This window comes from Scyliorhinus canicula, chromosome 15 (assembly GCF_902713615.1).
Source record: "Scyliorhinus canicula chromosome 15, sScyCan1.1, whole genome shotgun sequence".
Taxonomy (NCBI): Eukaryota; Metazoa; Chordata; class Chondrichthyes; order Carcharhiniformes; family Scyliorhinidae; genus Scyliorhinus; species Scyliorhinus canicula.
Window position 1 is genome coordinate 9,252,428 of NC_052160.1, and position 23,253 is coordinate 9,275,680.

At 42.4% G+C, this 23,253-nt stretch overlaps 1 protein-coding gene across 5 annotated transcripts in view; it reads left to right on the forward strand.

The window, feature by feature from the left end:
- Positions 1-23,253, forward strand: part of cramp1 (cramped chromatin regulator homolog 1) — a 55,584-nt gene that overhangs the window by 14,424 nt on the left and 17,907 nt on the right. For all 5 annotated transcript variants that reach the window (XM_038819759.1, XM_038819763.1, XM_038819761.1 and 2 more), the window contains exons 3-12: positions 1,128-1,327; positions 2,900-3,053; positions 5,808-5,891; positions 8,151-8,199; positions 11,110-11,195; positions 14,874-14,997; positions 16,129-16,210; positions 18,060-19,376; positions 21,082-21,247; positions 21,671-21,861. In XM_038819759.1, the coding sequence (XP_038675687.1) occupies positions 1,128-1,327; positions 2,900-3,053; positions 5,808-5,891; positions 8,151-8,199; positions 11,110-11,195; positions 14,874-14,997; positions 16,129-16,210; positions 18,060-19,376; positions 21,082-21,247; positions 21,671-21,861 (2,453 nt within the window). The remainder of the gene's footprint in view (positions 1-1,127; positions 1,328-2,899; positions 3,054-5,807; positions 5,892-8,150; positions 8,200-11,109; positions 11,196-14,873; positions 14,998-16,128; positions 16,211-18,059; positions 19,377-21,081; positions 21,248-21,670; positions 21,862-23,253) is intronic.

Here is a 23,253-nt window from a genome sequence, read left to right on the forward strand (position 1 = left end):
TCTGTGGGAATATAAACAGAGTTAACTCTGAGTCCAAGTGTGTAGGAGCCAAAAGGAACTCTTTTAAAAAGTGACATCCAGGAAATTTGATCAGAGCTGAAAAGCAACAGAGGCCCCTTCCAGAGGGCAAAGTGTGGGGCAGCAGAAAGGAGGGGTAGACCTCAGCATGTTTGGGTGACGGATATCACAGCAGTTTCGATGTGTCTGAGGGTACTGAGTGTGGCATACTGCGACACGGATCTGTCAGGAGTGCCTATAAGGAGCAGCGGTGTGCTGTGACATGTCATTTTGGAATGTACCAAGATGTTTGGAGCAGTCTTGAGTGACACAATTTTTATTATCTGTATAGATTTTGTTAGAGGATATTGGTTAATTTGGGTCTCGTGATTTTTGCTATATAGTCGCTAAGGAAATGTTTAAGTGCACGGTTTTTCTGCATTGTGCCAGTGAAAAAGAAATTGTTTTAGTTTAAAAATTAGGTTTGTTTTAACATGGCCTCGATTGGGCTAAGTGTTGAGGTAAATTATTCTGTGGAATATATGGTGTAGGTTGTTATTTTATTCCTTTCCTCAGCTGCTTCATTCTTGATAGCTTATTTCGTCATTTTTAAACATCTTTTCACCTCCCTTGCCTGCAATGTTATTTGCAGTATTGTAACGTAAAGGAATTGCAAACTTGGAAGTCAAAATAAGAATTGAGTTGTGTAAATCAGTTCACTACGTGAATCTCTGTGCAATAACTCTGGGGGAAATACTGCAACCTGTTTGCAGCACCACTCTGACTGAGATCAACTAACACCATTGCCTGGGGACCAAATCTGGTGCTTTCCTGGTCTTTGACTCAATAATTTATGAAGCCCAACTATCTATATCTGACTTGCTTATCGCTGGACTGGAGCTAACTGTGTGGACACTCATTGACTTGTTAAAAATGTCTATATTTTTCAGTTGGCTAGGGCTGTTTTCAGTGGAGATATTTATTAGGTCACAAAGGTGCAAATATTAGTTGAACTCTATAATCTTTATTGTTTAAAATCCGTGCTGTGGGGGAATATTGACTAGGTGGCCCAGATTGCACTTGTTTCTGAAAAGGCTTTGACTTACTGACTATTTTTACTTTTTCTGCAGGTCCTGAGGGGGGAGCTGCTGCCTCTGGTTATGCATCTGGCATTGCTGCTGGCGGCACTGGTGGAAACAGCAAAACCACAGCAAAGAGTTTATCTTCCATCTCTGGAGAAAAGGAGGAAGGAAACAAGAAGAAAGTTCGCAGACAATGGGAGTCCTGGAGTGCAGAGGACAAGAACTCATTTTTCGAAGGGCTGTATGAGGTACAAGTTTCCAGAGTTAAAATTGCAATAGATTGGAACGGTGGATGCAGAGAGGTTGTTTCTCCTGTGGAAGTCTAGGACCAGAGGACTTAACCTTCGAGGAAGGAGTTGCCTATTTAAGACCGAGATGAGAAGTTTCTTCTCTGGAGGGTAGTGAATCTGTGGAATTCTTTACCGCAGAGAGATGTAGAGACTGGGTCGTTAAGTATGTTCAAGGCTGACATACAGAGGGAATCACAGGTTATGGGGTAAGGTGGGAAGTGGAGTTGAGGATTATTAGTCATGATATAATTGAATGGGGAGCACACTTGTTGAGCCAAATGGCCGTCTTCGCCTATGTCTAATGATCAATATGTTAATTTGATGTCAGCTACAGCTAAGAGACAATGCATGATTCTCGAATGCATATGATTTATGGTCTGATTAACAGTTACATTTAGCTATTGCTTTGCGTTGCAAGGCGCTCTGATAGGATAAATGCTTACATTTCAGTGGTTTCCCATAGCTTCTTTGAAATATCGCCCCATCCCATAATAGCTACTGCAATAAAACCACAGGCTGTTACATCAGTGCTGCCCCCCACCCACCGGTGCTGCCACCCGTCCGCCAGTGTTGCCGCCTGCCCGTTTGAGATGTCAGAACGTTGTGCCTGTATTGCAAATTGTAGTTTTACAGAACTGCTGATTCCAGATTATAAACCATGGAACCTATTGATATGGAGCAGCTTTTAAATGATTGCTTTATGTAGAACTATGCTTTATTTGAATTTGCCCTGGGGAAATTTGATGGCAATGGATGTAGTAATACTTGCTAATGATCACAGTTGTTCATTCAGAATATTGTATGTGTTTATTTTTTAAGAATGGCTAAATGTGCAAGAGATACATTAGGATAAATTAATTTTCAATATTGTATAATTCTCTTATTTGAATGTCGTTCTAATGTTCTTTCCGTATCCTACCCAACCCGAGTAAATAAGTTGTATGTATAGGCAGTTAACATTTAACTGGAGCATATATCAGTGTTTTCCAAGTTTATCCATTTCCGTCTAACCACTGAAATATATTTTCTGGGCCGTTACAAATTCTGTTAATATTTTCCATCCTAACATTTTGTTGATCGGTCTACCTCCACTGCTTTTGTTTTTTGGTTCCCTTTAAAATGGCTCCATACAAGGAAGGACAGTTTCTGCTTTTCGTTCTGTCACTATGCAGTCAGCTCCGCATCCCGCAAGGTTTCATACTTGGCCTTCACTATTGCTTAATCTTACACTACCTCAGAGGCATCATTCACAAGCAGACTTGTTCCATCTCCCTCTGTCCTCCAAGACGGTCATCATGCCATCTCACTACTGGTTTCATGTTGCATCTTGAATGAGCTGGCTCTTCATCTCCATGTGTTTACAAAGTGGAAGCCATCTGATTGATCTCCCACAGGCACTTTGTTCCTCGGAGACCATCGATTTCTGGGTGCTCGTGCAAACTCAATCCTAAAAAAAGCTCATTTTGCTTCACTCAAATAGTTCTGTTTATCTGATCGGTGGTATTAATATACTTTTTATTTATTTTACAGCATGGAAAGGATTTTGAAGCAATACAGAATAACATAGCTCTAAAGTACAAGAAGAAAGGGAAACCGGCAAGTATGGTGAAAAACAAGGAGCAGGTTCGGCACTTCTACTACCGTACTTGGCACAAGATCTCCAAATACATCGACTTCAATAATGGTGAGTACACAATTCCAGGAGAATTATTGAATCCTTGCTCTGCTGTTTCCTGTTTTTTTTTCAAACACCCGATGTCCATTTGGACACTTGCCCTGTTTCAGCTTTGTCTGCTGTACATGTGGCAAAAATTCTACTCATTTACTAAGGAATACCACAGTGGTTATTCAATGATGTTTATGAAAGATGGTAAATTCCTTATACTCTCATCCAGAAGAATCGAGTATTACCGTTTTTTGTGGGATTTTCACAGTAACTTCATTGCAGTGTTAATGTAAGCCTACTTGTGACACTAATGATTATTGTTATTATTATGTCCTTTAGGGAAGGAAATCTGCTGTCCTTACCTGATCTGGTCTACATGTGACTCCAGATCCAGCAATGTGGTTGACTCTTAATTCTCCTGAAGTGGCTGAGCAAGCCACTCAGCTCAAGGGCAGTTAGACATGGACAGTAAATGCTGGTCTTGCCAGTGACACCCACGCCCCATGAACAAATAAAGAAAGGCATTGTGTCCTTTGTTCTCGCCCACTTCCTTCTAGGTTCACTATATACAACAAATGCTGTAACTGTTTATTTTTAAACATGTAGATTGAATAGACACGACTGGCTGACTTCATCAGCGTGTCTTTATTCTTCTGTTTCCACCATCCAGTCTCTTAACAGTGTTAGGATGAGGCTCACTGGGTATTGGTTGTTCTCATACGCCACCTTGACAGTCTTTCCGTGCAAGCCTGGACATAGTGGTAATGGGCTACAATCTCGGAAGGGATTAAATCTGATCCATTCATCTCCTCACTAATGTAACTTCTAGCGGAGGTCAGGGGGTAGTGAGTAAGAATGGCAAATCTCGGTTGATTTTCTTCCAGGAATAGGAGTGAAGAGGTTGACCCTGCTGATAAACTTGTTGGGATCATTTCATTTCATTTCATCAAAATTCCAGCACAGGTTTGGAATCACACCTGGGATCTTCAAAGCCATATTGCTCATTGACCTACTATTTTTACCAACTAAGCTTTTGGTAGAAATACTCAGCAAGTCTGACAGTATATGTGAACAGAGAAACCAATGGTTTTGGGTCAATGACCTTGCACCAGAACTGGCTAACTCTGAAGATGTGCCATTGTCCTGAAACTTTTTTTATTAAGGTTTTAAATTTTGGCAAATTATACAACAAGACCACAAGAATGATATGCACTGCAAGCAACAAAAAGGCTCAGCGTACACGATTACAGAGGAGGGCTGGAGAACAGCAGTGTAACCAACTTGAGACAATCATTAGCCATAACTTGATGTCTCTATAGGCCTAAGCAGAAACAGGATAAGGCCATGAAAATGTGGCAAAATGGTCCAACCTTCCCATGCAGCGTTTGCTCGCAATTGACACGAGAGTTCAGGATAAATCTTTCGCACCCATGTTCAGGCGCGGACCAATATATATCCCCCTCTGCTCCAGCAGAGCCAGAGACACCGATGACACACCGCCACCTCCTCTCCTCGGATATCAGACCCTTCAGTGTCCATGCAGGAACCAATTACGGATTCTTTATTCCCACCGTTAAAAAAAGAGGAAACAGCAAAATATAAATAGGCAAGAACCCCAGTTCTAAAAGAGTGTTACATTTATATCACACAACTCGACATAATCCCAGTCTCGGGCCCAGTACGCAACCAACATCATTCCATACAGAGAGGTCCAGCAGCAACATGTTCATATTATGATCAGTGTTGTCAACACCTCCCAAGAAAAACAAGAAGGATAATAACACCATCTATGTTCCTGAAATGACAAAGCCGTGTCAGGATCATCGAACGCTCCTCAGGATCTCCCGAGAGTACCAACGAATCAAGCACCTTCACTCCTGCCATTCCGACGCACACGCGATCCACAGCCTCGGTTCCGGCTGGGGGGGGGATGCCTCGACATGATCGGCTACCTCCAACTCCTCATGACAAGCATCGAAAACAGGATAATATAGGGCGAATGGTCGGGCGGCCCCAACCAACCCCAGGCCTCCAAGACTGGATGCGCTGTGCTCCGTCGAACCTGATACGCCAGCCTCCAGATCAAGATTACTAAAGCATGGCAGTCAATTTTCAGACTTAATCGGGAACTCGCCTCTCACCTCGCTAGGGACCAGTTCATCGACACCCCTTGTCCGGTCGCTACATTCCAAACTGTCAGGCTAGACATGCCATGCAGCAGGATCTCAGCAAATCAGCCATCAAATACAAGGATTCTCTCCTGCGCCTCCACCATTCTCCCAAAGATACCTCCGAGTTCCTCAAAGTGACCTCCAAAGATCTGCACCATGGAGCCAAGCTTCCAATCTAGAACACCGTTCTCAATGGTGGCCACCAACCCGATGCACATTTAACGGATGCCACTGCAAGCTGGACCCTACCCCAGCCCTCTCCGACCACCACTGTCAAATGAGGATTTAATTCAGCTGCTTTTTGCAATACTCCAATCTGGATCATGCTGGAACATAGTGGAAGACATACTTCAAAAAAAGAAGACAAGTATAAAATGTGCACTGTAATAAGATAAAGGATTGAAAGCCGAGTCAGCTGCTCCCACGCTCACTTCACATGATCCCCCGTCTTGAAACTTTCATTGTTTCTCAATCCACAGGTTCTAACAGACTTGCTGAGTATTTCCAGCAATTTGTTTTTATTTCAGATTTCCAAAGAAACCTGACATCCATTTTTTAAAAAAAATCCTTAAAATAATGATTAACTATATTTTCGTTGCAGTGTTCTCGCGAGGATTGAAGAAATCATCCCAGGAACTCTATGGACTAATATGTTATGGAGAACTACGCAAAAAAATTGGTGGATGTGAGTATTTTGATGGGATTTAATAAGAAGGAAGTTTGTTGCAAATGGAACTCGAACATAGAACATTTGGCCCATCGAGTCTGCACCGACCCACTTAAGCCCTCACTTCCACCCTAACCTCGTAACCAAATAACCCCTCCTAACCTTTTTGGTCACTAAGGGCAATTAATCATGGCCAATCCACCTAACCTGCACGTCTTTGACTGTGGGAGGAAACTCACGCAGACACGGGCAGAACGTGCAGACTCCGCACAGACAGTGACCCAGTGGGGAGTCGAACCTGGCGCTGTGAAGCCACAGTGCTATCCACTTGTGCTGCCCAAACTTGTCCTTTGGTTTCCTATTACTACTTTTTCGACACTGCAAGCATCTATTGATAGTCTTAAAGTATTTTGTTTCTTAATAATTAGTAATTGCCATTATATTAGCTTCAATGAATCCCATCACATTTCAAAGAAGAACTAGTCCCCATTTAAAGCCCATGTTTTGGCCCCTGAAAATTGTTGTGTTTTTCTTTGTATAGTTTCTGAATTCCAATTTACCTGACATGTAAATTACCCCGTATATATGTCAATTTGGCCTTTGGAAATTTTTAACACTTCCTGGTGCAGGTTTTAAATAGCTAGCTTCACCCATGAATAAATGCATTGTGTGCATTGGGCTATCAGCTGATGTTCATTCCACATGTTGCGTCACGTGGTAGATATACATGAATTTTTTTTATTCATGGCTACTATTGTCAAATGTCATCTTTTTATGATGATTATTATGAAGAAGAGGCTGGTTTAGCACACTGGGCTAAATAGCTGGCTTTTAAAGCAGACCCAGGCAGGCCAGTAGCACGGTTCAATTCCCGTACCAGCCTCCCCGAACAGGCGCTGGAATGTGGCGACTAGGGGCTTTTCATAGTAACTTCATTGAAGCCTACTCGTGACAATAAGCGATTTTACCTTTACCTTTAAGATGCTAAACTGAGGCTTCATCTGCCTATTTGGATGGATGTAAAGGATACAGTGAGACCAGTCGACGAACAGGGAATTTCTTCCTGTGTCCTACTTGTGCTAACTAGTCATGCATTTTATTTACTGTTTGAGATTTTGGTACATGTTACTTGCCAATAGGTTTATCTACATAAGGAATGGGATCCCTTTTTGAAAATAAACAGTGAATGTGAAACACTTGGGTGTGTCTCTTAGGGTAAGATAAAAAAGTACAACTTTTTTTCTAGATTAGGTGGCTCACAGAGAAAATCATCAATGCAGATTTGTTGGCCCAAATGGCCCTTTTTTGTGCTACAGTTTTAGAGCCCCTTAGAGCCAGGTGGCTTAATGAAACATTGTGAGGACATTGCTCATGATATTCCTCCTGTTAATATCATTGGGATGGAGTAATGCCAGCAAAATACCTATAGCTTTCTGATGAGCGGCTTGATTAATTTGAAGTACATGACCTTGAAAGGTTTCACCTTCTGTTGAATCCAATTCCATGAATTAGCCGCACTGTACCTGAACAAGATTGTGTTATGGACTGATGTGTATCAAAACGCATGGTTGTTCTGTTTTACGTTTTCAAAAAATTTGGGCGGCGCAGTGGTTACCATTGCTGGCTTATGGCTCTGAGGACCCAGGTTTGAACCCGGCCCCAGGTCACTGTCTATGTGGACATTCTCCCCATGTTTGCGTGGGTTTCACCCCTACGACCCAAAGATGTGCAGGGTAGGTGGTAAAGTCAATATTTGTGGCCAATCCCTGTTTGCATTCGAGAAAGTGCTGGTGGGTGGTCATCTTGAGCCATTGAAGTTCATGTGATGAAGGTACCCCAGAAATAATGTTAAAGAGGGAGTTCCTGGTGCAGTGGGTTAGCCCTGATGCCTCACGGCGCCGAGGTCCCAGGTTTGATCCCGGCTCTGGACCACTGTCCGTGTGGAGTTTATACATTCACCCCGTGTTTGCATGGGCTTCGCTCCCACAACCCAAAGATGTGCAGGCTAGGTGGACTGGCCATGCTAAATTGCCCCTTTAATTGGAAAAAAAATTGGGTACGCTAAATTTATTTAACAAGTATTCAAAAAAATTCTTCTTGTGTTACTCGACACCTATATTGCTGTTCTGATAAATGCTTAGTGAAACTATTTAGGTGAGTTTTTACAGTAAAGAGGCATTCTGATGAAGGACTATAACCTGGAGCAAGCAATTAACTTATTCTAAAAATAGAAATTGCATATTAATTTAATGCTGTGATAATGTATTTATTTCCTAGGCATGGATGACAAAAATGCAGCTAAACTCAATGAATTAATTCAAGCAGGGTAAGTGAACTTCATAGTTTATAGTACCGTCAATGTGTCACGTGGCACTACCACCATACTAAACGGGAGAGGTTTCAAACAGATCGTTTTTTTATTAACAACTCAAGACTGCGTGACCATGAGGTGCTGTGGGCCATCAGCAGCAGAATTGTACTCGACCACAATCTTTAACCTGATAACCCAGCGTATCCCCCACTCTTCCATTACCACCAGCTGGGGATCAACCCTGGTTCAATGAATCATAGAATTTACAGTGCAGAAGGAAGCCGTTCAGCCCATTGAGTCTGCACCGGCCCCTGGAAAGAGCAGCCCACTTAAGCCCACGTCTCCACCCTGTTCCCGTAACCCCACCCAAACCTTTTGGACATTAAGAGTCATTTATCATGGCCAATCCACCTAACCTGCACATCTTTGGACTGTGGGATGAAAGCGGAGCACCCGGAGAAAAGCCACGCTGACACGGGAAGAACATGCGGACTCCGCACAGACAGTGACCCAAACTGGGAATCAAACCTGGGACCCTAGAGCTTCGAAGCAACTGTGCTACCGTGCTGCCCAGAGAGTGTGGGAAAGCATGCCAGGACGAGCACCAGGCATATCTAAAAATGAGGTGTCCACCTGGTGAAGCTACAACACAGGACTACTTACCTCCCAAACAGTATAAGCAGCGAGTGATAGAGTTAAGCAATTTCATAACCAATGGATCAGATCTAAGCTCTGCAGTCCTGCCACATCCAGCTGTGAATAGTGGTGAACAGTTAAACAACTAATAGGAGAGGGAGGCTCCACAAATATCCCCAACCTCAATGATGAGGTTGCAATCTTCTACCAAAAGTGCCGAGTGAATGATCCACCTCTGCCTCCTCCTGAGGTCCCCAGCATCACCGATGCCAGTCTTCAGCCAATCCGATTAACTCTGATATCAAGAAACGGCTAAAGGCACTCGATACTGAAAAGGCTATGAGCTCAGACAGTATTCAGCCAATAGTACAGAAGATTTGTGCTCCAGAACAGGCCGGGCCCGAGCCCAGTTGTTCCAGTACAGCTACAACACTGGCATCAACCAGCAATATGGAAAATTGCCCAGATATGTCCTGTACAGAAAAAGCAGGACAAATCCAACCCAGCCAATTACCGCCCCATCAGTGTACTCTTGATTATTGGTAAAGTGATGGAAAGCATCATAACAGTGCTGTCAAGTGGCACTTACTTGACAATAGCCTGCCAACAAATGTGCAGTTTCGGTTCCATCTGGGCCACTCGGCTCCACTACAGTCGTAGTTCAAGCATGGACAAGAACTGAACTCCAGAGGTGAGAGTGACTGCTCTTGACATCAATTTCGCATTTGAGTGTGACATCTAGGAGCCAGAGCAAAACAAATCATGGAACTCCTTAACAGGACTATGAATGTACCTACACCTCATGGACTGCAGCGGCTCAAAAAGGCAGCTCACCACCACCTTCCCGAGGGCAATTTGAGATGTGCAATAAATTCTTGCCTAGCCAGCGAAGGCCGCACCGATTAATGATTTACCATCGGACAATGATTTAGTGTAACTGACCATTATCATGTGTCCTCAGACTGAAGATTAACATTTTTTTCCAAAACTTTAAGGACATTCTGGCAATTTGACATGAATTGATGGTTTGAATTTAGAGCCTTATTTTGCTGGCTTTTTACGTTTGTGAGTGCATGTCACAGTCTCTAATGACAACAAGAGTATACAGCACCCCCACCAAAATTAGAATGCTGAATGCTATTACGCATGTTCACTGTACATTCATTTTCCTTCTGAGTCAGTGATTGTCCTGCCTAACTAACCACCGTGACTTTAAGTGAGATTGAGCTACTCAAACTCTCGCTCTCTCTTTCTCTCTTCTCCCCCCACCACCCCCCCCCCCCCCCCCCCCCCCCATAAACTGGGCAAAAGGGGCCACGTGGGAGCAATTACGTGTGCGACTGCTCACCACATAAGCTACCACCAGAAGTCCTTCAGACAATATTTATATGTGGACGGAACTATGGCCAATGCGATTCATTACAATTTGGTGCAATAATAAATAGTTTGGAAAGAAACTGGGGCATGTAGTTCATGGTATTGAACTATGATATAAACTCGGAGCCCTTACAAATGCTTGCTTATTTATTCCTAGCACTTTTTACTTTTATTTCAGATTTCCTGGTCCTTTTCACTGACCAGTGATTTCAGAGCACCAATTAACATAGCAATATAATATTATCAAATTAGTAGAGGATAAGTCTGAGACTGTCACCGTGAAACTATTATTGCTTTGATTGGGCACACCTTGAGTACTGCTTCACTGCAAATCAAGGCAAAAGGAACTTTCCAAGTTAGTGCAGAATTTGGCCACCAGATGGATTGCTCAAATGTGAAGGCAGAGTTATGAGGAAGGGTTGCAAACTGTGCCTTGAAAGCAAAGGTCTGAGAAAATGCTTTAATAGAGGTGCATTACTCACGAGGTGGACTTGGAAAAGGTTAATTGTAAACATAATTTAAAGCACAACCACGACTGCAGGTCAGGGATACATGGTAAAAATTTGTAAAAAGAACTTCAGGACTGATTTGAGAAAACACAGAATGACTAATATCTGGAGTGTTCTTATGGAAAGGAGGCAAAACCACACTTCATTCAAAAAGCACTTATGGAGATATTGTAAAGTTGTGTTAGCTGGATGGGTGCAGATCATCTTCCTCTCTTTTTGTAATGGTGGGCTGTGGTCCTTGCGAACATTTTACGATCTGGCCAAACGGACTGCTTTGAAAACATGCTAATGCACGATTTTTCCAATTTGGAATGGCAGGAGCATGTGGCGAAAGTTCTTTGCCATTGTGACTTCAGATGTCTTCTCCATTAAAAGTAATTCAAATTAATTTTTCTGATTTCAGGGCCACCACAGTGCGATACAAAGGCCGCAATTTGCGTATAAAGACACCGATGTGCCGGGCTTTGAAAAAGATCTGCGATCCTGAGGGTAAGTTCTATAAAGTGAAATTAAATTCACCACTAAGAAGATATCACCAGCCGCCAATGCGTAAGAGGAAGGATAAATAAAGGAAATGTGTGTGTCTTTGCATCTAGTGGCTTCCCTTGTGATAAATAAGTTATCAAATCTATGACTAATGTAAGAAGTCGTTATTTTTAGTAAAATAAATAAAAGTAAAACTCTGGGTTAAGATGCATACAGACAGTTTGATTACTAGAGCGGCGAGTAAGCTATTAAGGTGTTGTAAGAGTGAGATAATCATTGATTTGCAGATGAAGTGTTCTGCTAATAGATCTTGAGAACCATTTACTTGTTTGCAGATAGCTAGCTAGCGGAACATTGTTTTGGTTTGAAGGATGTAGATAATTTATATGGGGTATTGGTTTGGCTAAAAATAACCAAGGGACATCTTGTAAGAAGAAACAAAAGAAACCTTATATTTGGGTATAGCTTATGTAGTTAATGGGAGGAGCCAGGTCTGTCGGAAGAGCCAATCGGATTTGTTTATTGTCACGTGTACGGAGGTACAGTGAAAAGTATTGTTCTGCGTATAGCTCAGACAGATCATTCTGTACATGAAAAGAAAATACATAGGGCAAACATAAAAACACAGGCATCAGGTGAAGCTTGCAGGAGTATAGTACTACTCAGTGTGAAGAGATCAGATCAGTGCATAAGAGGGGTGTTTAGAAGTCTGGCAACAGTGGGAAGAAGCTGTTTTTGAATCTGTTAGTGCGTGTTCTCAGACTTTTGTATCTCCTGCCCGATGGAAGAAGTTGGAAGAATGAATAAGCCAGGTGAGAGGGGGCTTTGATTATGTTGCCCGCTTTCCCAAGGCAGCGGGAGGTGTCGACCGAGTCAATGGATGGGAGGTGGGCTCGTGTGATGGACCTGGTGGTGTTCACGACTCTGTAGTTTCTTCCGGCCTTGGGCCGAGCAGTTGCCATACCAGGCTGTGATGCAGCCAGATAGGATGCTTTCTATGGTGCATCTGTAAAAGTTGGTAAGAGTCGATGTGGACATGCCGAATATCCTTGTTTCCTGAGGAAGTGTAGGCGCTATTGTGCATTCTTGGTCGTAGAGTCAACGTGGGTGGAACAGGACAGATTTTTGGTGATATGTGCACCTAAGAATTTGAAGCTGTCGACCATCTCCACCTCAGCCACGTTAATGCAAACAGGGGTATGTACAATACTTTGCTTCCTGAAGTCAATAACCAGCTCTTTAGTTTTGCTGCTCTGTATTGGAATATAATGGCAGGTTTAGGAAGTAAGTTTCCTCATGTACTTAACTGTTGTAAATGTTATCTGTAAAGCTATTTCTTTGTTGCTAATGTGGTTAATTCTGTGATTAAATTAAAGTTTGTTTTCACATAAAAGATACCTATTGGTCAGTGTGATCACTCCTGTGGGGCAGTAACATTTCCCCTCAGTTTTACAACTTGAAAATAGTTGGATTCTCGTTCGGGATCCTATCAAATCTGATGAAGAGCTGGAGGGATCAAATGAGTCAATATGAAAGTGTTATTTCTCAGATTCACTGACTAGATTTTCAGCTTTTATCTTAAGGGGATTTCCAACTGATTATAAAATAGTAAATATAGAATAGCAACTTCCTCCTATTGATTTCTCATCTCAGTCTGCATTGATATCTTGAGGTCAGCTCTGTCAGGTAACCATTCTCAAATCTATTAGTCAAGGCAACATTTCTACTGTACCTCCTTACAAATATGAAACAGCATTTTTTTCTTGGAGCTTTGCTAATGTTGACCAAAAATAATTTATTTGCATTGGAGGTATTCCGTGATAGTAATTACTGTGCCTAAAATTCCTTCATAAATTAGCAAAGTTCTACTATCTCAGTTAATGTATGCAGGAACTGTAAAGACACAGCGTGAAATATTACTATCAAGGAATACTTTCCAATGCAAAAGATTTTTTGTTTTTGTCTACATTAACAAAGCTCCAGTAACTCAGTTAATATAGACAAAAAAAAAACAATGCATTGGAAGGTATTCATTGACGGTAATATAATAATAATGATCTTTATTAGTGTCACAGGTAGGCTTGCATTAACACTGCAATGAAGTTACTGTGAAAATCCCCTAGTGGCCACACTCCGACGCCTGTTCGGGTACACTGAGGGAGAATTCAGAATGTCCAATTCACCTAACAACCATGTCTGGGAGGAAACCAGAACGCCGGAGGAAACCCACGCAGACAAAGGGAGAGTGTGCAGACACCACACAGACAGTGACCCGAGCTGGGTATCGAACCTGGGTCCCTGGCACTGTGAAGCAACAGTGCTAACCACTGCTACTGTGTATTTGCAGTTCCTGCATAGATTAACAGATAGCGGATACCAGTTAGTATGTTGCAAGGTTATGGTTCAAGATTTTTCTTGACCAGTCCAGTCTGCCTGGTTCGTTTGTGGAATTCAGAAGAGCATTCAATGGGCCGGGGTTCTTTCCTATTTGCCAGAAGCAACCAAGCAAGCCCATACCCAGTAAGGTTGTCACAACAAACTAAGCAGCAGGAAGCCTGCCAGTGCTCTGTGCTGGTAAGTTGCTTGGTGTTTTTGCTGGTTAAACATCACTAGGACGTGTGGCTTTGACTTGTGCCCACCTCTCAGTTTTTTGGGCTTAAATAAGAAAGATTTGTCCTTAATCAGCGAATGATTATGCTTTGTGTCGCAATAGAAATTGAATTATCACTGGTTTGGTTGGAAACAGTCGAACACGGTGATCTATTTTTGTACATGCCAGAAACTTTGACTAAAAATGCTTGATCCATGACCTTAAAATCCAGAAGCCAGGATTTAAATTAAAATTGTTTTCATTTTTGTATCCCATGTTTGCTGTTTCTGATTGTCGCTGTTTTGCTTAAGCATCTATCCTTCTCTCTTCTCTCCCTTCTTCTATTATTCTCATTCCTTTTGCTGCTCTCTTCTTTCCCTTTTGACAATAGGATGGTGTCATGACAAACTATCAAGGCTGCAGTCCTAGGCTGTGGGGTTGTGAGGGAACTATCCCCCTCAGCAACTTCCCCCTCTTTCCTATTCCAAACACCTGTGCTTCCCCTCACGCACTTCACCTATTTCTTTACTACCTCACTTCTATTTCCCACCAACCCCTCACTCCCATCACTACAATTGCCTCTTCAAATTACGTGCTTAACTTTGTATCATCCTCTCCTTTTTGTTTTGCTGTTCGTTATCTCGTCCTCTTCCCCACAACCCACCTGACTCCAGCTCTCTTCCTGTGAGTGAATGGCAAGAAGACGGGTTCCCTTACATTCAACAAGTTTTCTCTTCTTTTCTGCCTCCTATTTTCTCCCAAGCTATCTTTTGATGCAGAGGGCACCATCTCAGACTAAAGGGACGATCCTTTGAAACAGAGATGAGGAGGAATTTCTTCAGCCACAGGGTGGCAAATCTGTGGAACTCTGTCGCAGACGGCTGTGGAGGCCAAATCACTTGAGTGTTTTTAAGACCGAGATAGATAGGTTCTTGATTAATAAGGGGATCAGGAGTTATGGGGAGAAGGCAGGAGAATGGGGATGAGAAAAATATCAGCCATGATTGAATGGCAGAGGAGACTCGATGGGCCGAGTGGCCTAATTCTGTTCCTATGTCTTATGGTCTTATGATTTTTTTTATTGTTATTAGGAATTAGCGATGAAGAAGATCAGAAACCCGTCCGACTTCCTCTTAAAGTGCTACTTGAACTGCTGCCACGCAGTAACTACACCTGGGCAAGAGTTCAGAGTTTGGCACAGAATCCTCGACTAAGGTAGAGGCTGAATATTTTGTGGTTGCCAGATAGAGAGCTTAGTCTGTTGTGCTGCCTTGCCTTTTTCTAGCACAACTTGAGAGTCTTCAAGTTTCTGCATGTGATACTTTATATAAGTAAATGAAAGTCCTGTGTAAGTTAAATAGTTAGCAGAACAGTATTTGAGAGGAACATTAGCTAATATGTCACTTGGAGCGGAACTGATTTTCAGGTCAGTAGTCATTATTTTACACCCATTTTCAATAATTTACTTGAGACAGAGCATACTTAATACTGGTATATACGCTAAACCGTTTACATGATTTACTACAAAATAATTAATCGTAGAATTTATAGTGCAGAAGAAGGCCATTCGGCCCATCAAATCTGCACCGGTTCTTGGAAAGAGCACGCTACTTAAGCCCACTCCTCTATCCTATCCCAATAACCCCATAACCCCACCTAATCATCTGTACACGAAGGACCAATTTAGCCTGGCCAATCCATCTAACCACATCTTTGGACTGTGGGAGTAAACGGCACCCGGAGGAAACCCACGTAGACACGGAGAGAAAGTGCAAACTCCACACAGTCAGAGGCCGGAATTGAACCGGGTCCCTGGAGCTGTGAGGCAGCAGTGCTAATCACTGTGCCATAAGACTATCTATCCAAACTTGCAAACATCATTCAAAGTTCAATTTAGTTGAATTGCATCAATCACCCGGAGGTATAAATTAGATTTTACGAGTATTCTCCTCACCTGACGCTCCCTGACATCCATAGATGAATAAAGTGAACAGACCTCCAATTGTCAGCCAGTTGATCTGCTTTGGGAAACTCGAACCTTAATTCCACGATCCCCTGTGTTGTGACAGATCAACAACTCTCCATTTGCAGAATGATGGATGTAAATTCACATCCGTCTATTTTATGAAACAATATGTTGGAGCTTTTGTATGTTTTATAATTTCATAACTAAGGAATTAAAGATGATACTGAAATTTCTCTCTTGGGAGCTATCAATTGCATTTGTATGTTGAATGACAGCATACCGCATTTCTTGTCCTTTACTTTAAACTGAATTACAATGTGCAAGGTGATATTGTTATTTGCGAATCACTCTTTGATGGACCAGGTTTTATTTCTTTGCAGGATGATGGTGGAGCTGCACCGCAAAGTTTCTAGTCTTATTGAATTCCTCAAACATAAATGGACTTTACAAGAATTCAGAATTGTATCCTTTATCAAACAATAGCAAACAAAGAAATCTGGGGTCAATGTATCAGCAAATGTCTGATGACCAGTCAATGAAGAAATCATTCTGCCTGCTTGATGTCTTTGGTAAGACAATTGGTAAGCAATTTAAATGGTACAGCCTCATTTGTTTCTGATTGCCGAGCTGGAAACATGGAACCAGTTGTCCACAGCCGCTCGCGCCTCCAGGGCAGGGGCAACCCAAAGACCTCCTTGGAGTCAACCTTAAAGAGGGGAGGTGGCAGAGCACGAAGGAACCAGCAGTGGGTTGGAAGATGTTTTTGGAGTTAGGTGGAACCCTCACAATCTTTCTGTTCACAAAAAGTCTTGCTGTTGCTGTTTTAGAAAATGGCATGCAGTAATCCAATTGAGAATCACTGCTGTCACAAATCTGCTCTCTTACTCCCCATAATGAGTATATTTTGTATGGAAAGTATTGTGTCTTTTTGTACCCTGGGAATGTCTGTTCCAACTAAATCATTCAGCAGCAAACTTTCTTGAGTTTTAAATAAATATATTTATTCTCACACACTTACCCTGAATAAACAAAGTGATATACTCAGTCTCATGCCTGCGTGCACACTCATCCATGTACGTGTTTACACATAGACACGTATACATGCACATGCAAGCAGGTTGAACGGCAGGCATGCACACGCAAATTGGATAGTGATAAAGATTTTCATAGATTACAGTTCATTCAGTTTCTGATTTGCAGTTGCCATCTTGATAGCTTGTTTGTATCCAATTTTTAAAAGTATTGACTGAAAGTTCCTAAAATGACAACCTGTACTGCGCATGACACTGGTTAGGCCACTTAGCAACAGTGGATGGACTATATTTTTGTTCTGCTACTTTTTTTTAAAGTATGTCTCATATTTAGCGTGACTTGTGTTATTCTACTGAGGGTAGGTGGAGACCATTTGTTTTTGCCAATGCCATGAAAAAAATTCTGTGAGGAGCGCAAAACATTTTTAAAAAATGCACCATTTTGCCTCTAACTGCTTAAAAGAATCTAGGTAGAGCAGCTACTTAATGTAAATAAATTAAATTTGTACATGTCTTAATGGTATTATAAATAAATAAAATGCATATCCCTTACCACCATGTGTGTTAATTGCCACCTGCCTCAGTTGGAATGGCTACATTTCTAGCCTTCATGTCATCAGTTACCTGTTAGTGTTTCATTAACATCTGTACGTTTGCCCAAGCTACATGCAGAAAGTATTAAACCCTTGTGCTCTTGCATAGATAACTGTGATAAACAGTCTTACCTGACACACAAGTTTGTAGGCTCAAGGTCCAGTCGAAAGACTAGTGTTGACACTGGTGCAGTACACAGAAACTTGCACTGTAGGAGGTGCCATTAAACTGCAGGCCCTGTCCGCACTCTTAAGATCCCATGTTGCTATTGGAAAAGAAGCAGGGAACCTATCCTAGTGTCATAGCCAATGGTTATTCCCTTAGCCAAAATGGCTAAAAGTTATTTGGAAATTTAACTCCTAGTTACTTGTGGGAACTTGTGAGCAAAATTGGCTGCAACGCTTCCATGCAATACAACAGTGAATACACCTCAAAAAACATTAATTGGCAGTTAATAACTTTGCAACGTCCTGAAGATATGAAAAATGCAACTTTTCTTCTTTGCTTTATTTTTCCTCTTCTGTTTTCTTTTCCTGACTAACAGTAAGTTCAATACTGTCTGAATGTGGCTAGAATACCACAATTAAACTAAGCTGACCTGAAAAATTAGTACTATAATTTTAATTAATTCAAGTAGAATTCTACAAATGCCTTGCCTCTAGTTTTGCCTTGACTTTGTTCTTCAGCGTAAATCATTAGAAGAACGGCAGCAGGACTCTGGAGATAGTGAATCGAGGATTGCGGGACTTGAAGAAAAGACAGAACTCCATCTCTATCCTGCAGAGAATTGTACCTTAACTGCACTGCCTGGAGTGGCAAAGGTGGTTCACTCGAAGGCCTGCTGTACAGTCCACTGGCAAGAAACGGGGAGGTGCAGACAGAATGTAAAGGATACTCACTCACTCCCACCAACACAGATCCTAACTAAAGCCTCCGTCACAAAGGATCCAATGGTACCTCTCAACCAGGGAGTACAAGGCCCAATGAAGGGACATGTTAAACAAATACGGGCCACAACAGACGGGCGGACTGGTAGTAGAATGGCTGGGTTGTTGACTGGAGAAGGACCACAAAGCACTGAAGAGGAAATGTCTTCTTTGGAAGGTACCTCTGCTGAAGAGACAGCTGCCCACCAGGAGAGTCCAAAAGCAGAGGAGTTTTTTGATGTAGCACAAGAGTTAGGAGAAAATGGAGAAAATCTATTTAATTCCCCCAAAGCTAATTCAGATGTTTCCATTGAAGAATGCAATGGTACTGAAGCAGCTCTATTGGAGTCCCCGGAAGCAGCTACCATTGCTGAGTTGTGTGTATGTGGAGGGATTCTGAACACTGATGAGGCATCCCTCTTGGACCCAGTTCCTCGGTACATGAAGTCTTGTCAGAACTTAGTAGTTCCAGAAAGGTGTATGTGTAAGGACAAATCCTCTGAAAAAGGTGTTACTGTTTCATGCATAAATGGATTTTCTGGTCATCCCAGTGCTGTGCATTCGGGAAATGTAGAAATAATGGAACTCAACACTGAACAACTTGCAGTTTCAGGGCCGCAGTTGACCAGTGATACCACTTTAAAGTCATCCAGTTCAACTACATTAGATGATGGTGATAACGGGACCCTACCTTCTATTTGCACTCGTGAACAGTCAGCGTCTTGCACCCAAGAGGTGTCTGATAGTGACTGCCTTATGAGGCAGGCCTTGATAGTCGCTTCGCCCCCTCAGGGACAACCCAGTAGTGCCAGCAATGTTCCAAAACCACCAAAAGAGGATACCACCCATTTGGCTCAACAGATGCAGGAGGATGGCTGGAGCCCAAGTACCTCTGAGAACTTGACATTGGCTGAATTGTACCTCATGCTGGGGAAACCCAATAAACTACAGCTGGAGTATGACTGGGTACAGACCCAGGGAAATAACACAGAGGAAACTGAAAGAACAAGGGGTGCAAGTCAGAGGTTACTAAAGTGCTTGCTGCAAATTATCACCACTGAAGTGAATCCTAAACCTGTGAGTATACTGGGTCGATGGGTGGGGGTAAAAGAGAGAATTTCAGCTAAAATGGTTCAAACTCAAATGGTATTTAAAAGGCATAGGGCTGAAGAAACTTTAAATCTTATTTTATATTATTTTGGTTTACCGTATTTTTTAAAATCCCAGAAACTAAACTAAAGAATGTTAGAACCAGTTTTACTTGTGTTTACTTCAAAGGATAAAAGGTTTGTTTCTAAAATCTTACTTTTACTGCACAACACAGAAAAACCTGCTGTTACTTCATTGCAGGTAGCACATGCTGTCGGAAGCATGAAGAGGCTTAAACTGGGCAGCTCTTATTGCAATGTGATTGTTTAAGATCACTTACATTCATGCATTCAGCATCAATTGCAAGTCAAGACTTAAGAAGACTGCAGTCTTGTGTCATTTCCTTGAAATTTTTTAGGAGAAATGGGGACATGGTAACATGGTAGTAATGTCACTTGACTAATAACTCCCAGTAATCCAGAGGCTCAGAGTTAATGCTACGGGGTTAAGGGTTCAAATCCTTCCATAACAACTAGAGAAATTTAAATCCAATTAATAAATCTGTAATATAAAGTTAACCTCAGTAATGGTGACCATGACAACTACTGTATCATAAATTGGTGTTAAAACTCCCTCTGGTTTACCTGTGTCCTTCAGGGAAGGAAATCTGCTGACCTTGCCTAATCTAGCCTACATGTGAATCCAGGCCCACAGCAATGTGGTTGACTCTGAACTGCATTCTGAAATAGCCTAACAAGCAACCAGGTTTAAGGGCAATTAGGGATGGGCAGCAAATCAGAAATTGAACTGGCTACGAGAACAGGTCAGAGGCTGGGAATTCTGCAGTGAGTAACTCCCCAAAGCTTGCCCACCACCTACAGGGCACAAGTCAGGAGCCTTATGGAATACTCTTGCCTGGAGGAGCTCAACTCTATTAACAGTCAAGTTTGGCATCATCCAGAACAAAGCGGCCCACTTGACTGGCGTCCACCCACCACCTCAAAAATCCCTTCACTCCAGTACTGACACACAGTAGCAGCAGTGTGTACCATCTACAAGATGTACTACAGCAACTCTGACTCCTTCGGTACCACCTGCAATGTAGTGTTGTGTCAGATAGGATTTAATTTGCACACACGTGAATAAATGAAGGATTTTTCTGGCCTCTGCAATGAAAAAAGTCACACTTTATATGTTATTTCAAAATTTGTGGATTTTTTTAAGGTTTGGAACTTGCCTTTATTCTGTGATTTGTTATCTTCTAAAGAATCATACAACTTGTTAGAATATACAATGACCAACACTCGTTTTAAAATTGGCAACCATTAGTGTTTGCTGCATTTTTGCGTGTACGGAATAGATTTCAAAATTTTTGCAAGCATTGATTTATGTTCCCTTCAGTAGGCACAAAACACCAGGCTTGAAATTAATAGCAATAACTAACAGCATAATAGTAAATAAATCTTCTGAACAAATGTATACTAATGGCGGTTTCTAAAAGCCGATGTGTGAAATTCCTGACATTTAGAACATGGAACGCGGCAAAAAGTGTTAATTGAAAGCATTCCAACGGTATTGAACCACTGGCACCTCGGTAAATGAGGCTCAGTGGACCAGACGGGATTCGGAGACCTGGAGAATGGGCAGAGGACTTCAATGCTACTCTCATGCAGCTCTTTTATCATGTATATAGAGTCCAGAATCTAACTCTGTGGTGACATCTCCAATGAAGTCAAACCATGAAGATCAGATACACACTCCACCAGGGAAAGTGATCACTCTTACACGTAGTCCTGGCTGTGTCCGAAGTACTGCAACAGCTCGATCTAACAAAACAGTTACTCCCACTGCTGCTTCAGGTGAGTGCAGTGACTAACAAGTCTAAGGAATAATGACTTATCACAAAAACTAGAAGTCTCCTGTGATGTGATGCTATGTATAATTTTCACTATAATCTGTTCTACTCAACTTGGGGTTTTACTGCTTCTGCAATAGAGTCAAGCCATGATATGTAAAAAAAAAAAGTGATTTGAAGACCAGCAGAGTCAAAGAGAGTGACCTGAAGGATCCTGTCCTAATGAATGGTCACCCCAACCTGAATTGTTAACTCTGGGTCGGGCAGCATCTATGGGAATAAATACTTGAGTATTGCAGTTTAATGAGTGCTGAAGATGTACTGCTTGACTAATATCCAATTGGAAAATATATGATTAGATGTCATAAATGAGAATAAAAAATATTTATGTATTGAATATTTGATTAATGATTTTTATTATTTTCAGGCATGCGTAATGTACAGAAGACATTGGTCGTGCCATGTTCATCTGGTAGCTCAGGAAATTCAAGCAGTGATGCAGACAGTGGAGTATTTGCTGTTCCTACAATTCTGCCGCCCAACAGTAGGCATAACAAGATATATTCACCCAGCAAGGAGACTGATCTGACATTCAGGCAGCGACTGGATTCTTTCAGTGTGAGTTGAACTTTCTCCTGCGAATGAGACTAGAGAAGAGTGTGATCTATTTTAATGTATTTTATTCCAACAACAAAACCAAAATTTGGCCCCCTCCTCCACTTCTCATAGTGATCTTCCACCCTCTGGAAGAATCCACTCATCCGGACCTGCGTCGTGTGCACCCTTGTGCGCCACCTGAAATTGTGTGAGATTCTTGAGGAGGTCGCGTAAACCCTCGCTTCATATCCCCATCCTAGCTCAATCCCCAACTCCTCTTCCCATTTGCCCTTAATACTGTTCACCAATGCCGCCTCTTTCTTTCTCAGCCATCCATGGATATCCCCAATCCTCCCCTCTCCCCATATACCTTGAATCAGCAGTTTTTCCAGACCGGTATATTCTGGTAATGAAGGGAATCCGGATAGTTCTTTCCGTACAAAAACCTGCACCTGTAAGTATCAAAACTCACTTCCCCAAGGCAACTCAAACTTCTCTGGAAACTCCACAAGCTGCTCTTCTAGAAACGGGTCCCTCGCTCATCCTACTCCTTCCTTTCGCCACCTCTCATGTTTCCCATCCATTCTACTGGGCACAAACGTGCGATTCCCACACAACGGGCCAGCACCAACTCCCGTCCCAACTTAAAGTGCTTCCTCCAAATCTGGTTCAAAATTTATCAAAGAGACCGATAGCGGGCTATTAGAGTACTTCCCCAGGGCAAATGGGCGTAGGGCCATTAACCTGGCTCTCAAACTCGCCCCCTTGCAGGAATCCTCCACCTGTACCCACTCCGACCTCCCACCATTTCCTCACCTTTTCTACATTGGCTGGCCAGTAGCACTGCAGCAAATTCGGAAGCGCAGCCTCCCTACTCCCCTTTTCCTCTGCAACAGCGCCGTACCAACCCGTGGTCTCTTACCCGCTCATACAAACTCGAGATTATTTCATCCACCCGCCGAACAAAGGCTTTGGGAAGAAAAACTGGGAGATTAAAAAATAAACAGGAACCTGGGCAATGCTTTCACCTTTATAACCTACCAGTGATAACTGCAAGGCATCCCACCTCTTTAAAATCCCCCTTGACCCCCTCCACCAGTCCTGAAGTTCCATCTGTGCATCGTTGCCCAGTCATGCGCAACCTGGATCCCCAAATACCTAAACCGAACATTCGCAATCTTGAAAGGCAGGGCCCCCAGATTTACGTTCGCCCTTATCTCATTCAGCAGGAAGACCTCACTCTTTCCTACATTCAGTTTGTGCCCGGAGAAGGCCCCAAATTTTCCCAGCAATATCACAATCCTTCCCATTCTATCCAATGAATCACCTACGTATAGAAGTGAGTGATCTGCATATAACGACACGCTGTGCTCTTCATCCCCTTCACAATACCCTGCCACACCTCCTCTGAGC